The sequence below is a fragment of the Neolamprologus multifasciatus genome, chromosome 1 (genome assembly GCF_963576455.1).
Source record: "Neolamprologus multifasciatus chromosome 1, fNeoMul1.2, whole genome shotgun sequence".
In the NCBI taxonomy this organism is placed as follows: Eukaryota; Metazoa; Chordata; class Actinopteri; order Cichliformes; family Cichlidae; genus Neolamprologus; species Neolamprologus multifasciatus.
The window spans coordinates 846,112-863,285 of NC_140439.1; the positions used below are offsets into that span (position 1 = coordinate 846,112).

Here is a 17,174-nt window from a genome sequence, read left to right on the forward strand (position 1 = left end):
CTTCCGCTGATTACGTGACCTGGCCAAAGACTGTCACCCAAGACTAACTACCCAAGCTCTAAATGGCTGCTTCATTATATAGCCTCTCTTCCCCACATTTTTGCCCTCTCTTTCCATTTGCCCTTCTACTGGCCTCCCTTTAGAAAGATTTATGGCTGTCAGATTTTTTTTTTTTTCTCATTTTAAAGCCAGAGCAAGGACACAAGAACCGTCTGTACCTGCAACCACAACGAAAATTAATCTGTCTCTCTCTCTCTCTTTCTCTGTGTCTCTACCCCTCTCTTTCTTTTTCCCTCTGAAGGTAGTTGGCGGGGATGGGAAATGATGGAGGACAAAGGCCCTCGTGTAGCCGACTACTTTGTGGTGGCTGGTCTGACGGACCCGTCCAAGCCGTTGGACCAGGAGATCCACTTTGATGATGTCTGCCACAAGACGGCCAAGCCTAAGGCACCCATCACAGATGTGGCAGTGGTGATCCGCTCAGTGGGGGAGGAGGTGCCGCCAGGGTTCACATGCATAGAAACAACACCGACAGGCCAATCGGCTGATCTTAACAACGGTGCCCTCATGGCGCCGCAGATCTTATTGTGCTACAGGCGAGGTCGTGACAAGCCACCGCTAACCGACTTGGGGTAAGTAACCAAAGGAGGTTGCCTTGTTTGTAATTAAACAAGGCAAAGCACAACATTGTCTTTATTTCCAAAACCTTTTCTGTAGCCAGGCTAACACCACTTTGAGTCTGTATTTGGCTGTTAAAGTGAGCTTGCTAACATTGTCAGGGACTACATTTACATGCTGATGCATAGCAGGTTAAAGCTTGGTGTCCCAAACGTGGATTTTGGCTAGTCCAAGACTAAAGCTTTTCAGTGGAGGTGTTCATTAAAGTATTTCTCTTCTTGTGTAGGCCAAGAATTAACCTGCCTGCAAATGCTTTTGTAAATGCTCAGATGTCAATTTTACTTTGCCATCAAAATACAAAATCAGAAAGGTATTTATCATGATGATGATGATGATAAAGCTAGGGATGGGAGGATCCAGTCTGGAAGCAATTCATATTACCACTGAAGTATGGAAAAGTGTCACCTTGTCAGGAAAACTGGAATAGGCTGCAAAAACCAAGTGGGACAGATTATATAAATGCATGTAAAATAAAGAGATCCAGTTCATCCTCTGGGAGACATAAATATCTGTACATTAAAAAAAAAGAGAGTTGAATTCTGCTGCAGAAAGAAGGTGAAAAAGACAAATGGGAAAGTGTTTACACTTCTCTTTTGAAATAACAGCACGTGCTTTGTGAACATTAGAATAAATTTATGAAAATGTAAATTGAGTCACTTTTGCTAGGATTTAGATACTCATTAAATTCACTAGCTTGACAGAATTTTCTAAACACCTCGGATGAATGACTGTAATGATGTGCTGACTCCAAGCCTGCCCAAGACATGCAGTGCTGTTGTTTACATATGCAGTACACAATCTCGTTTATTATTCATCTTACTTGTTGGAACCATTCCAGGAAGCAAATTTAGCTAATTTGATTTCAACTCTGAACTCGAGTTGATTCACTCTTTTATGAGAAACTCTGAGTCTGATCATGACCAGGGATAAGTTGGCTATGTATGTTAACTCTCTGTGTGGAAAAAAGGGGAATTGGCCTACAGTACTGTGGTAATGCTTAAATGATGAGCAGAGATGATCCCTGGATTAGATTTAAAAAAAAAAAAGTGATATAAAAGAAACAGTCCATTTTTCATCCATTCCAGCTATGAATGCATGTCAGTGTGAAGCAGTGATGTTTATCTTAAAAATCAGCAGGGAAATATAAAATAAGTTAAAATGATTCTATTTTCTTTGCTCCAATCAATTATCATTTACCCAGTTAGATTTTAAAAAAAAAGCTGGAATCCTACTACACTTAGTTTTTCACACCCTCTGTTAACTTTTAAATGTCCTTTTGGACTCACAAATCTTGCATGGCAACATTTAATGATTCTATTTATGAGGTGTGTAAATATTTCAGCATTAAATGCTGTTTGAACACATTCGGACTGCCTGCACCCTGAATTCAAAATCTCCCTTTAAACTACATTGTTAGTCCAGTTTAAGAATCTTTAAGTTGTTTCAGCTACACCACAATAATCCTCACCTGGATATATTCATATAGTCACCACCATATGTTGTAATTGATATTGATCTGAGTGCAGAGGAACTGGCTGACAACCTGACAGCTGCCTTATTGTCTTTACAGTCACAGAGCTTTATAAAAAACAGCTTATAAAACCATTTTTGTCCTTGTTCTTTGAGCACAGATTGATTAATGTTTAACTGGAAGTCATCCTAGGAAAAAAAAACAACTTAAAACTGCTAATTGATGTATTGCCATATTTGCTTTGGTATCGACTGAATGAATGATGATATGCATTGACGCAGCCAGGCAGGTACTTTAGGCTAAGCATGAGAGGAGTCCTAGTTCAACAACAAAAAATCAAAAACCTGCCAGTGTGCAGTTTAGCTTCATGGAGTCTGTTACCCTGGTAACTGGCCCAGAGTTGAAGCTGGCTCTCACTGAAACAAAAACTAATTTTCTCTCATTTCACAGTTAACAAACTTTCTGGAGAAGCCCTATTTAAGATCAGTTGCTGTTATCAGGAAACATTGTGGTTGTTCTTCCTGTGACTGGCAGCTTTCTACCAGCTGTGAAAAGCGGCCCAAAAAGCTGAAGTGCTCTCACGTCAGAAAATGCTCTGCTCTGCCCTGGAATCCTCCTTTGTAGCGGTTTTCCGCAGTAGTTGCTTTCAGCCATTGTGATTTTACCAACAGAAAAGTGGAAGCAAAGCACCGTTAGAGGTGTCCACTTCAGCAGCATCTTTTCAGCTGTGTGAATTCAATACTGTTTGCTGAGCACTCCCACACTAGCGGTGATGATGCTAAGGAGGCTCTCACTGGCCTCTGACACTACACAGTGCAGTGCTTATCAGGCACTGACAAAGAATGTGCTCAGACAATATCAGCAGCTTTTGTGTGCTGAAAGCCCAAAGGGGCTGCACTTCCCAGACACTGGCAACACTAATGGTTACTGAGGGCTTATGTGGGTGAACAGGTGTAGGCACTATTTGCATGCAGTTTTACTCAAACATTATATTTTTTGCTGGCACTGTCTGCAAATGGAGAAAGTGTTGTGTATGTGTGGCAATTTAAGTTTTTCAACGCACACATTTTGACTCATGACAGCAGAAAAGCCACAGGGAGAACTGTTAACTATTATTCATTAATTATGCAATCTCTCTTCAGTAACCATCACATATAATACCACACCTTGAATCATTTTGACGGGGAGGAGTAGCAGCTGTACTCTGAGCCCCTTTGGACGGACGTACTCCCCACCCTATGTCTAAGAGAGAGGCCTGCCACCCTTTGGGGAAAGCTCATTTCCACCACTTGTATCTACTCCTTTCGGTCACCACCCAAAGCTTGTGACCGTAGGAGAGGGTAGATTGACTGGCAAATCGAGAGCTTTGTTTTTATGCTCATTTCTCTCTTCACCATGATGGACCAGTACAGTATCCACTTCACTGCAGCTGCAGTGATCTCCCTATAGTTGGAGCACACCCACCAGTCCCCCTTCTTGAAGATGGGAACCACTGCCCTGGTCTACCAATCCAAAGGTACTGCCCCTGCTCTCCATGAAACATTGTAGAGACGTGTCAACCAAGACAGCCTTACAACATCTACCGTCGCCTGACGGTTTTCCTAGAAGCTCTTCAAGGCAGTCCAAAAGTCTTTTTCCATGGTCTCTCCGAACTCATCCCTCCTTTCTGCTTCAGCCACTGCCTGAGCTGTGTTCCACCTGGCCTGTCGGTATCTATAGGCTGTCTCTGAAGTCCCACATGCTAACCAAGCTCGATAGGACTCCCTCAGTCTGATGGCTCCCTTCACCTGCGGTATCTAGAATCTGGTTTGCGTTTTATCACCACAACAGGCACTGACCACCTTGCGACTGCTGAGGTACTGAACATGGTCCTTTTGGACTCAATGTGCCCAGTCTCCCTTGGAAGGCTGTCAAAGCTCTGCCAGAGGTGGGAGTTGAAGATCTTGCGGACCGGGGCCTCTCTCAGGCGGTCCCAGCGCAGCATCCTAATTATATGTTTTGACATGCAGGTCTGTCTAGCATGCTGCCTCACCACCTGATCCAACTCACCACCTGGTGGCAACTCAGCCTCTCTCTTTACCTCAGTGTCCAGAACACACAGCTGCAGATTTGATGATACAGTTAGAATGTCCCTACACGCCCCTTCTTAAGGCTGCGCCAGACTCTGCCCTATGGCATAAGGTCCGACCATCAAGCGCTCACCCTTGGGCACCCTCCACAGGTCTGGCTCCAGGGCAGGGCCCAGGTAACGTTACCCTGGGAATATTTGTTTTATAAATACATATTTTATTGAGCCATTTTTAAGAGTGTATTACATATATTTGTATTGACTGATGTCAATATACACGTATGAACAGCACAGAAAGACGTGCAGAGCAAAGTCGGTCACTTTGCTACCACAGCAATCCACGCAGGAACCAAAAAGAAAGAAACTATAAAAATCTCTTGGTCGACTACTTTACATTCTCTTCTCTTTCCAGCTTTCAGACAGTGCCACAAAATGCCTGTTGAGTTCACTTGAAACAGTAATGGAGGATAAGTGCATAATGGAAATACCAAGAGGAGTGTTTAAAATTACTGCCACTGTTGCGTATCTCTCAGTACTTGTCCGCTAAGTGGTTTGTACAAGGGTCCTCTTGTGCAGTACAGGCTCAATATATGTAAATGGTAAATGGACTGGTTCTTATATAGCGCTTTTCTACTCATCTGAGCACTCAAAGCGCTTTACACAACTTGTGCATTCACCCATTCACACCCATTCGCACAAGCACATTTCTCTAAGTGCTTTATAGCTAACATTCACACACATTCATACTCCGATGGATGCATCGGAGAGCAATTTGGGGTTAGTATCTTGCCCAAGGATATTTGGCATGCAGACTAGGCGAAGCCAGGAATCGAACCACCAACCTTCCGATCAGTAGATGACCTGCTCTACCACCTGAGCTACAGTCACCCTATGTGTCAGTATATGTGTCAGTATACTGTAAGCTGTGTGTATATACATATGTGAAGACTATCACAAATCTCAAAGTCAGTCAAAGGCAAATTCAGCTGATAAGTACAAGCGAATAGGAATTAAAATTCTGCTTAAAAAATAAAATTTTCAATTAAAAGCAGAAAAACCGAATACTGATTTGATATCTTTTCATTACCAAATGTGCATTTAAGTCAAAGTGTTCCAGCTGAAAGCAGAGTTCGCACATAAGAAGGAATCAGTAAATAGACAGGGTTGCATTGGAATAAACACTGGTGCTAAATTTGTGCTGCTTCTAAATACAGTGTCAGGATGTCTGCTCAACAAGACTGTGGCTGGCAAGAATTCCATTATTAAATTGGAGCCAGATAGTGTCCAGACTTTTTCCTCCTTTGCAACATGCGTTATTGTGGCCAAAGTAATGGAGGTGGTTCTGAGCTTGAATTTGCCACTTTGAATGCTTATAAATGTCTATTTGTTTTTCATGAATTCCATCAAATGCTGCTTTGGATAAGATAATACAGAGCAGACTAATCAATTTCATTGTGCAAGCCACTGAATTCTGCACTAGTGTAGGACTTGCTCCAGCTGAGTAGCCCAGCAATCAATTGTGCATGGCAATCACACTAATAACTACACCCCGATGTGGCAGTTTATGTGGTTGACCACATTGCTGTGCTTCCTCCTGTAGTGTGCTGTATGAGTGGAAGGAGCGTCTGAAGCAGGGCTGCCACCTTATCCAAACCACACCTTCTGGTCGCCCAGCCAACATCAGTGGTAATTCCTCCCAACGCATCTACATCACCTACCGCCGGGCTCCCGAGAGCCAGCCGCACGCCGCCTTGGCCGTCACAGACGTCTGCATCATCATCCCGAGCAAAGGGGAGACCCCACCACACACTTTCTGCAAGGTGGAGAAGAATCTCAACAGCAGCATGGTAAGGGAGAAACTGGTGACGAATAGAGGAATACATCACTCAGGGGTGGGTGATATAAACGATATACGATATGAACGATATAAATTTGGCCAACGATAGAGATTTTGACTATACCGCTCTATTGCGATAGCACATGTTGATGATGTCATCAAGCTGCGTCTGTTTTGGTCGAAAGCATCGCAGTGGCTACAACCATTATCATCTGCAAATTATGCCGGGCGACAGTCATAGCAAAGAGATGAAGCACTTTTGAAATATGGGGAAAGCCAAAAACTGCGCTTCCTCCACTTCTGTAAGACTGATTCATTAATGTTGAATTCTCTCGCAGCTGCTTTATTCCCATGTTGTTGCAGTATATTAATAACTAACCTCGTATTGTGCGTAATAATCTCAGTTGTTCTCCTGACTGAAGTTTGGCCCGTGTATAGCATCCTGCTATGCGATTGCATTTGTCCCTGACCACCAGAATCCCTCACGTTAACTTTTATCGAGTGGAAAAAAAGTTGGCGTTCATCCTCCAGCTTCACTGTGCTAATGTTATGCTAACATAGCTGTGTCGCTAGCAATCACGTAGCACAACATTATATACCAGGTAGTCCAACTTCAGTAACCCTACAAACGCCACTGCTGTTTAATTTTCTGTCTTTATTTATGTTGGAAGTGGTAGCAGAGCTGTACGATTTAATTAGTTTCAAAAATCTCTCAGTCAGAACATGGTATGAAATGTTTAGGTGGAAACTAGCGAGCTAACTTCCTGTTAAATGTAATAAATTCTGTTTTTATGGATGCATGGATGTAAAACTTAATTGTTACACCCGATAAAGCAGCAACGCTGATGATTTAATTAAAGATGAAAGAATTTAGACCGTTTTTAACCCTTAGCCTTTGACTTTGGGACCTGAATGGACGGAGTTTTGGACCCAGATTACTCCGTGAAGCCCCTCACTACGGCAGCCATAATGCTCTGGCAATCCATCAAGCAGTGCGGCTTATCAAAGTTGTACTAAAACATTTTTTAACAGATTTCTGCACGCCAAAATCGGTTCGAGGTCAGTAAGCACAACCAGAATTCATACATAAGGCACACTCTCGATCTTTGAGAAAATTAAAGGATTTTAAGTGTGCCTTATAGTGTGGAAAATACGTTATACAGAAGAAAAGAATATATCGCGATATGTATCGTTACTGCACGTGCTTCAAATTATATCGCGATATGAATTTTAGGCCATATCGCCCAGCCCTAACATCACTGATTTCTTTAGTTCTTTAGAGTAAAGAAGCCAGTTGGTTAAAGCAACAGGTTTATCCAGCGCACTCATTACAGGCCATTTATTTATATATGAAGGAAATCTTCTTGAGGTGTAGCGCATTTCATTTTTGTGCTAAAGACACAAATACTAAAGTGTAACAAACATTTTGAACTTTATGTACAAGTTGCACACAAATAAAAATAGCAACACACACTCAAAACAACAGACCTCAGCTATTGAGGAGGAAGATTAGTTCTAAAGACCTAACAGAACGAATGACATCAGCATAAAGAGGGTAAGATACAGAAAGTGTAAACTGGAAGCAAACACAAGTTAAAAGTGTAAACCAAATATTTGAATGGGAAGGAGCCATTTTAGTTTAAATATGCCAATGCAAATGTTGATGGTATTGTTGGATTTTTAAAAACAGGAAAATTAGATGATAGATGCAGGTCGAGAGCAACTGGGTAAACCCAATAATGTCATATTCTTCAAAACAGAATAACTTGTAATAAAAAAACCCAGTTCTTAACAACTGAATGTGGATTTTTTTCCCTTTCTGAAGGTACTCTATGACATTTTGAATTCAGCAGATGGTTGCTCGTGCTGTCAGGCCGTCACCTGAAATGCTAAGACATTTAGTCATAAGTCTTGAATCCTCAACTTCACTCTGCTGTCTCATTTTAAGTCTCTTAAAGCTTTGGTGTGAAACTTGTCAGCAATACAAGATGGTTCAGAGCTTTTTTTTCTCATACTGTCATGTGATAAAAAATTTTAAGTCATTCTGTTCAAGTCAAACTTCTGTGTTTTTTCTTTTTATTGTGCTGACACATGTTGTGGAGTGAAAGCCATCTCATCTGTTTATTGTTTTTTTTCTAGTTAAATGTGTATTTCAGTATTTTGAAGAGAATTCTCTGCCTTCATGTAAGGTGCTCCAATTGGCTAGTACATCTAATTATGGAGAACCATCATAAAATGCCTCATGAAGGTTTTTTCAATGCTGTGTGTGCGTGTGTTTTCTTAATATAGTTTATTTTTTTTCATATAGTGAAGCCCCTTGAGCTAGATGTTGCCTGCTTCTGCATTTCAGTTTCTCCACACCCAGTGTTTGTGCTCTGTTCACTTTCCTGTCATATTCTTTTTATGTTGTTCTGCTTCTCTCTCTCTCACACACACACACACACACACACACACACACACACACACACACACACACACACACACACACACACACACACAAACAGACTAAATTACTGTAAAAGTTATTGCAGTGTCAGCGAGATCTACATTTGGCATTTCTTAGAATAGGCAATCCCCTTCAAGGTGCTGTATGTGGCTGCATGTGTCCTGAAATTTCCTAGTTCATTAATCTATAGACTTTTAGTGCCTGAAGCAGAATGTGATGTTCTGTTAAATATTTTTATTAAACTTTGGAAGCATCCTTAGTTTTAGTTGTCAGAAGCAGAGGTAGGAAGTAATAAAGTACAAAAAGTTTGGTGCTGTACCTTAATAAGTGTAAAATGCACTTCACACACACACAGATCGGTATAGCGAGATGTCACGTTTATTTATGGGTTTGGTTATTGTGACAGTTCACAGTCTGGTCCGCTCAGGTCTCAGCTGTTCCAAAGCTCCCCTCCGCTCCTCTCCCGTCTCACTAAAAAGGGGAAGAAACTGTCATCAGACCAAACGCCACCAGCTGTGTTCTCACCTGCCTCCCCAGCACCGCCCCGTTGAGCTCACTGCACCACTCCTCCCCTGCAGCCGAGCCAGGGACCACACCTCCACCACAATAAGATTCTTACATAGAATTTTTAGGTATCTGTATCTACTTGAGCGTTTGTTTGTTTTTTGACAGTGTTTGTACTTATACTCCCTCACTTTTAAACACAAATATCTCTTCTTTCTACTCCTTAGTTTTCAAAAAGCCTTCCTACCTTAGGTTCAAGACATTTTGTGTGTGTGGGTATTATTTCCCATCACTAATCACCAAACCAATTTTTGCCTAAACGGAGGGAATAAAAACCTTAGAAGACAATCCTATTGGTGTATTATGGTGCTTGTGACACAGGTAGAGATGAACCAATTTATGCATCATTTGTTGTACTATACTATATGTTACTATTATATGTAACATTTGTTGAAGGGAAAAATCTGGAAACATACTTTTGGTGCAGATGTCCGCAAGTCATAGTCACTGTACTTTACCATCCAGCTAATGCTACAGGAGTGAGCACAAAAGAAGTAACATTTTTTTGAGTGGCAGATACTTTCAAATGCATTTTAACTAAAAGCTCAACAAGTATTAGCAGGTATCCATGTAGGGTGGGTGACATGAACTCATGTAACATCTGCTTATATTTTGTTGAACTCAGTTGGATAAATCCACAAAGACTAGCAGCATAGTGCAGCTGATCACAACCTGGACATAAAATCTGCTTGTGCTCAAATTATTGTGAGTTACTTCTAAGTGATTCTTTCCCACACACTCCACCACTAAGGGTTAAGGGTTCCCCCACCTGCTTCCCTCATCCCTCACTGTACACCTTATTCTGTTTAGATCTGGAGGCAAAGTCACCCAGAGCTTTTTTTAAATTCCAATTTTCTCTGCTTTTGTACTGCATAAAAGATTGTTAAAGCTAAGCACATTCATTAGAATTAGAATTTAAGTGGAAATACAGTTTGCATTCACATTTACCAATATTTTTTTAAATATTATTATTTTAATATGACATGAAGTTCAGTCCATTTTACATAAAAATCGATGGCAGAAATGTCGTTCAAAGAGCTACTTTTTACTCTTATACTTTGAGTACTAGAGCTGTACTTTCATTACATTATTTACTAGAATTTCAAATCAGTACTTTAACTTTTACCATAGTATTTTAACACAAGTGTTTATACTTCTACTTAAGTTATGTGTCTACTATGTGTCAGAATCCAGCTTTTTCTCACAGGGACAAATTTTCATGTTTGTGTATATGATGCATCATTGCCTCTCTTCACATGCTAATGGTTTCACAAGAGTCTGGCTTGACTTATATATTCACATTTATTTATTTTATATTTATATTTATTTAAAAAGTATAGAAATGTAATATATTTGATCTTTTAAATGAATTGGAGTATAACTGATACAAAATGCCCAAAAGTACAAAAAAATTTGCATTGCACTTTATTTATTTAATTCCTTTAGGATTTACCCAAGAATGACCTTAGTTAAAGAAAAACAATGAATGATGATATTCTTTACTTATGGTACGTAGTACGTAGAGCATGACGGATTTATCGGCAGGCAGATGTTATGAGCTGCTATTAAGTGGTAAATGGACTGGTTCTTATATAGCGCTTTTCTACTCTTCTGAGCACTCAAAGCGCTTTACACAACTTGTGCATTCACCCATTCACACCAGCAAATTTTTGTAGGTGTTTTCTAACTAACATTCACACACACTCATACTCCGATGGATGCATCGGAGAGCAATTTGGGGTTAGTATCGTGCCCAAGGATATTTGACATGCAGACTAGGGGAAGCCAGGAATCGAACCACCAACCTTCCAATCAGTAGATGACCTGCTCTACCACTTATTTTACACACAGTTCTACACTCAGCATTGTTCCAAATGACACTTGTCTGGGAAACCGAGTCAGAGTGAGATATTACTGTCTTTGGTGTTCTCATGATGGTGATGGAGCACAATATCTAACACAGTGACACACAAGTGGAAAATCTCCTGTAAGTGTTGTGATAAAGACCAGTGATGTGATCACTCAGAACTAATTTCCAAACCTCTAAGGCAGAGGTGTGAAATACCCAGCCTGCAGGACAGAACTAGCCCCTGGATGGTTTTGGAGAGTCTGAATATTGCACAGAATGAGGGCCTAATGGATTTTCTTTTAGCTTTATTTTTGCACCAGGAAGTATTGTGTTGCAAGCCATTAATGTCCTACTAAGCTGTTAATGTAATCAAAGCCAGAGATGTGTCCATTGTGGACTCTATTGATTCAGAGACATTAACCATGTCCTACCATACCACACTGAAGTTAGATTTTTAACTATCTAACTTTGTAGACTGCGTGGAAGTGGAAGAACATAGATGTGCTGAAATTGCACTTAGTTCTTTCGAGGCATAGCGACTTATCTTATATAGGTCATTATAGGTGCAGTGGTTTTATTGGTGTGCCCCCCTGGAGTTCAGATAGCACTGTTTATAGCCCATAAATTAAAGGCACACAAATTAACTAGACCATACAAACGAAAGACCCCCACAGAGTAACAGAACACCCAGATCTCCTAAATGTAAGGGTCAACAGTTTATGATGTTCTTTATTCAGATTTTGCTTCGGCTTTATCTTCCCCACCTCTAATCTGGACAAAAGCTGTTGCAAGCAAAAGTCGTTTTGAAGGTTTCAGGAAAGTAAGACCATTCGTTTTAGGAAATAAATAGAAATCTATGCAAATAAATCTAAAGATTCCTTTAGTTATTACATGTGACTTAATATATGGAGATCTATGACTATGATTTTTTGCATGTGTAGATTAAATGGGTCGTTACCAACATCTGGTGAGAAATTCATGTCAGTAGCACCTTTAGAAATATATTTACTTTGTATATTGGTGTCATATTCAATACTTAGTGTATCTGCTCTATCTTCTCCTGACTAAAGCAGTAACTCTCTAAACGTAAAGAGTCTAAAGGGTAAAACATTGCTGGTGGAGACAATACAGTATGTCTCCTCTGAAAATGTTTAGTATTATCAGTGCACTATTCACAACAGGGTCCTCCCTCAGGAATGCTGCAGCCACGGTTGGCTGCCACTTCTGCCGTTTAGGTCCATTATTTAATCTTGTTTACATTTAATAAACATGATGGGAGTAAGTTTGACTTTATGGCTATCCACGTACGGAGAACAGATCCTAGGCTGATACTGCGCTGCACAATAAAAACACTTAAATAGGGCTTGTTGTTAGTTAGTTGAAAGAATTGCAGTTCTGAAAAGGATTAAGTGGAATGCGGGCCCAGATGAGATTTTGAAGCGTTTTGATCCTGATTGTGCCTAAGATGACCCAGAGGATAACAGTATGACCTGTTTTCTGCTCTTGTTTTCAGTGGGGATCCTCAGTCTACCTGTGTTACAAGAAGTCTGTGGCCAAAACCAACACAATAGCGTACAAAGCAGGTAAGCCTTTTTAATCTGATAACTGTCAGTGCACACAGATCCAAATACTGATGTGAACCTCTAAGAAATCAAATGGTATGTTGTCTGTAGGTAGCTTTCTCTTCTGCCAAATTATTTGCATTGTGGGTGAGAAAAATTTGACTAGTCAGAGTGGATTTTGCAATGCATTTAGAAAGTTATCCACTCTTTTATGAATAACAAATTGTCGATGTCCTAACTGTTTATTGCATATCGGTTGTTTCTATATTTGCTGTAACTGTGTGTTGTTGTAGTGATGTCGAGACAAGCGTATTCTGCAGAGTGCACTGGCTGCAGGAGGGCACTCTGCTACAGTAATGCTTGCAATTCGGCTTGTTTAAACATGTTGATGCCTCAGAATTGAAGTGAAGTGATAAGCCTCTGCATGCCAACATTATTCCCTGCTAGGGAGTTAATGGTTAGCATATATTTACATGTAAGGTGGTGATTATGCCACATTAAATACTGTGTGTCTTCCCCGTTTCAAAAACACTGACATAAGATTTTCTGATAACACTATTGGCTCAGAGTCGCCGGGTTTGGCTGAGTCTCAGACTTGCTGACGTTTTGTTGTGTTGTGAATATGCAGCAGACTGTGAAGCGATATTATCTAATGCTTTGGATGAGTCAGCTCACAGAAATGATGCTTATTTTCAACATTTCAAGCCAGGAAGGAAATCCACCAAGCAACAAGCTTCAGGTTTAATCCATATGTGAGCAAAGATAAGTTTGTTCTGCGGTGGATGTTTGGTTTTCATGTAGAAATGACATGTGAAGGAGCACTTATAGCTGTGGAGCAGGACATTAGTCAGAGTGTCTAATGTAGTAGGGTATTTAGCACAGGGAACTGCTAAGGCCCTCCTCCTTTTAGTGCGTTTAGTGTTAAAGTTTTGTAATCTAATATATATATTAGACTAACAGAAAAAATGATTGCCTGTATAATTCAGTGAAACTTTACAGTGTAACCGAGCTTATTAACCATTTTCAAGAAATTATTTGGCTCCTGTGGCACATTTGCTGTTTATTTCAGCATTCTCATCAGCCACAGCTAAAGGGCTATATTTTATTTGTTAATAAGGCATAACTTTAAATCGTAAAGCTCTTTGTGTAACCGCTTAGTTCATATCATCCTTTATCAAGCTGGATGCAGCTCAGAGTTAAGTAAGTGCCAAAGTAAAATTAGTACTTCATTGTTCTTCATTTGTGTCCACTGACAGTAACTAATTGTCTGAATGCGCGATTGTGTAGGACTGTTTGCTTATTACAAAGCCAGGCGTTTCTAGTGACACATTGCCTCGATAAAGTTGTACATTATCTTTGTGATTATAGTACATTGCACTTGTTTGCTTTTAAGCTTATTAGAAAGGCAATTTTGCATCCACATTAGCTTGTAATTGTTATTCATAGTGGGCTGTTGCCCTCAGCTGCTCTCTAAATTGAGTTCTCAGTTGTTTGTTTGGGGGTTTTTTTGTTTCTTTTTTTCCTTCTGTTAGGTTTATTCAGCAGATATCCAGAGGAGGACTATGAGTCATTCCCTCTGCCAGAGTCTGTTCCTCTCTTCTGCCTTCCCATGGGGGCCACAATTGAGTGCTGGCCAGCTAACACCAAATACTCCCTCCCTGTTTTTTCCACCTTTGTGCTCACCGGAGCCTCTGGAGAGAAGGTGAGATGAATGAATGGATATTTGGCCACACTACTTTATTTCTCACTCATCCAGATGACTTACAAGCTTCTCTGGCAACAGCATTGGATCTGAGAGCATCCCACTGACTGTTAGACCTCATCAACAGACTTCAACTGCCATCTGTACAGCTGACACGACCACAGAGTCATACACTGTAGTAGGGCACGAGAAAACCACATTGTGCTGCATGCCAGAAGTAAAAATAGGTCAGGCATGTTGCCAAAACCTTATAAACTCATATGTGCTTTGTATTTTAAGGCAGCAACTTTGAATTAAAACACAACAATAAAACAGAAAAAAATGGCAAAAAACAAAACAAAAAATAATCTACCAGCTCACTAGAAGAGTAAATGCCTGAACACTACTGTAAGGACAAGGTTGTTCCTTTTGTAGTCTTTTTATGGAGCTATTTTTTTTGCTTCTCAGGGCACAACAATGCAGACTCTGTTTCTCTTAATGAGTCGCTCTCTCACACATATGCACATCAAACCAGTAACCCGATATATTTAGTATCCCAGTCATGCATTTTCCCATCATAAATCATATCACACTTTCAGAGGCATTATTACCTTCAATTCCAGTTATATAAAGGCTAAAATATAGTGTTGTGCAGTGTAAACATTGTTCACGCGGGTAATATAAACTTACTTTGATCCATCAATATGTACAGTTTGATATGTTGAGGAGTTAGTAAAATATCCAAATACTTAGCACACTTCAAAAAGAGGGACAGTTTTAATTTCCAAGATAGACCTTAGTAATCAAGAAATCAATAGACTTGTGTGATGATCAGAGTTAAAGGCCTGGGTTGACTGGAGGGGCTTTTCAGATTTCAAAATGGGCTGCAGCAGTCTTATATTGGAGAGTATTCCCCATAGATGAGGTTACAGGTGCTAAGACATAGAGACAGACAGCCAAGTTACAGTCACCAGTTATCCTAAAACGTGCACGTTTTTGGACTGTGGAGTCCAAAGGAAACTCATTTTTCTCAACAACCCATCTTTTTATGGTTGCCCAACTTTGCTTTTTTCTATCTTGAATTCTTTATTAAAGAAGAAAGGGTAAATTTATGCAAACAAACCCGGCAGAGGTTCACTGACACATCAGCAGAGGAGCACAATTCCAGTTTCAAACAGGCACATCCTTGGTTTCCAAATCTAAACATAAGCTTTGGCCTGCTGTGCTGATCTCTGGGTTTGGAATGGCGTCCAGTTGTGGTTAGTGTCATATTGACACATATTAGTGAATTATGTGGTAAACCAATCACGATTGAAAACAAATAACATTCAAAGCCTTCCACTGTTTAATCGTTTGCTCTGCTGAACAAGGTCAGTTAGAGGTCAGCAGCAGCTGGCAGTGCCAAACCCTTCTCGGTCTGCTGCTGCTGAGTCAAGTTTCTGTGTGTGTGCGTGTGTGTGTTTGGAAGGTTGACTCTAAGGGGGATATTTGGTGAGGACAGTGTGTTTGCTGCCTTGTCATTTACTAGCCAAGGTCAGAGGAAGACCCAGCTGGACTCTGGCAGCCTGCAGACTCCATTGATAACTGAGCAATCATGCCTAAGTTAAATATTCTATATTTATTGCCATAACCACAGTCTCTGCTACTTTTTTTGTAACTTTATCGTCAGTTAAAAGGTGTCAAACCTCCAGTTTTATTTCTAGTTGGCTTCCTGTTTCTGGATGAAACCGTAAACTTTGTGGTGGAAGAAGGAAATTCATTTATAGACATTCATAGAATGGAAACACAGTGCTTTTTAATAAAAAGGCTTAATTTTTGACCACAGTGTATACATAGAAGCAAACACACCCACTCATTGGCAAACAAAGGCCTGAGTTCCTTTCAGAGGAAAATGTGAAAAACGGACCCAAACAGGCAACACAGCAGATAAGCCCGTTAGCTTTGATCTGTGTATGAAGTGGGAAGGTCTCATATTTCCAGGAAGCAGAGGAGATTTATAAAGCTCAGCTAACTGCTGTTTGTTTGAACCACTGTTGGCATTTCAATGATCAGTAGAAGTTAAACAGCTACACACAGACTGTTTCTGTGCCTGCTGATGCTTCAGAGGACCCTACAGAACCTGTCCACTCAGTTTTCAGTTTTCAGTTTTATTTGCCATATGCAAGTTAGCACAGGGTCAACATTGCAATGAAATGTGTTTGACGAGCAGCAGTCACTCAGCAGCATGATACAGTAGGAGAAAATATAGTAAAATATAATAAAATTAAATTAAATAATAAAAAAATAGAAAAATAGTAAGGAGCAAAATATTAGAGAGACATGGTAAAAGAGAAAAGATGACTAAATATATATGTATCTATAAATATAAATATATGTACACTAGTGATTAAATAAGAAAATCTTGAAAAGAAATATGACGGGAGGGCAGATGGGATATTGCACAGGAATGAGCAGCAGAAAATTACAGTATTGTACTTTTAAATATAAATATCAATAACAATAAAGTGAAGTGACCACTCTTTTGTATTATTAATGTTATTAGTTCAGGTCAGGTGTGTGTGTGTGTGTGTGGTGTGCTTTACCTCTGTCACAGTTACAACCATGTTAGACCCTGAGAGTTGGAAAGTTTCTGGACAGCGAGGACATTTTAGATTGTCGTTGCGTCCTGAAAAGGCTGTAGAATCTGGTGGGCAGGAGCCAGCATTCATTCATTTTGGTACTGGATGTCCTAAAAAGAAATAAACTGCAGAAAATCCATTACAGTTTACATTATGCTAAGAAACCTCGAGGCAAAGCACTGCAATAGGTTTTTACCGCTGCTTAACTCAATTCCCATGCTGTATGTTTCATCAGTGACCTGTAAGGTGTTGCCTCAGCCAACTCACAGGATGCACAAGATGTGGGCTAATTTAACTGTTGATATTACTGTTCAAATGGGTTTTTTTTTTATTATTATTATGTTAGGAAAATTTTTAATGTAAGAACATTTTAATTTCACTATCTCACATGCTAAGCTGG

The 17,174-nt window shown here is 40.1% G+C and overlaps 1 protein-coding gene across 10 annotated transcripts in view; it reads left to right on the forward strand.

The window, feature by feature from the left end:
• Positions 1-17,174, forward strand: part of LOC146525060 (C-myc promoter-binding protein-like) — an 81,786-nt gene that overhangs the window by 20,385 nt on the left and 44,227 nt on the right. For all 10 annotated transcript variants that reach the window (XM_085165946.1, XM_085165953.1, XM_085165970.1 and 7 more), the window contains exons 2-5: positions 302-632; positions 5,818-6,064; positions 12,427-12,496; positions 14,008-14,177. In XM_085165946.1, coding sequence (XP_085022072.1) covers positions 322-632; positions 5,818-6,064; positions 12,427-12,496; positions 14,008-14,177 — 798 coding nt within the window. In that variant the 5' untranslated portion in view covers positions 302-321. The remainder of the gene's footprint in view (positions 1-301; positions 633-5,817; positions 6,065-12,426; positions 12,497-14,007; positions 14,178-17,174) is intronic.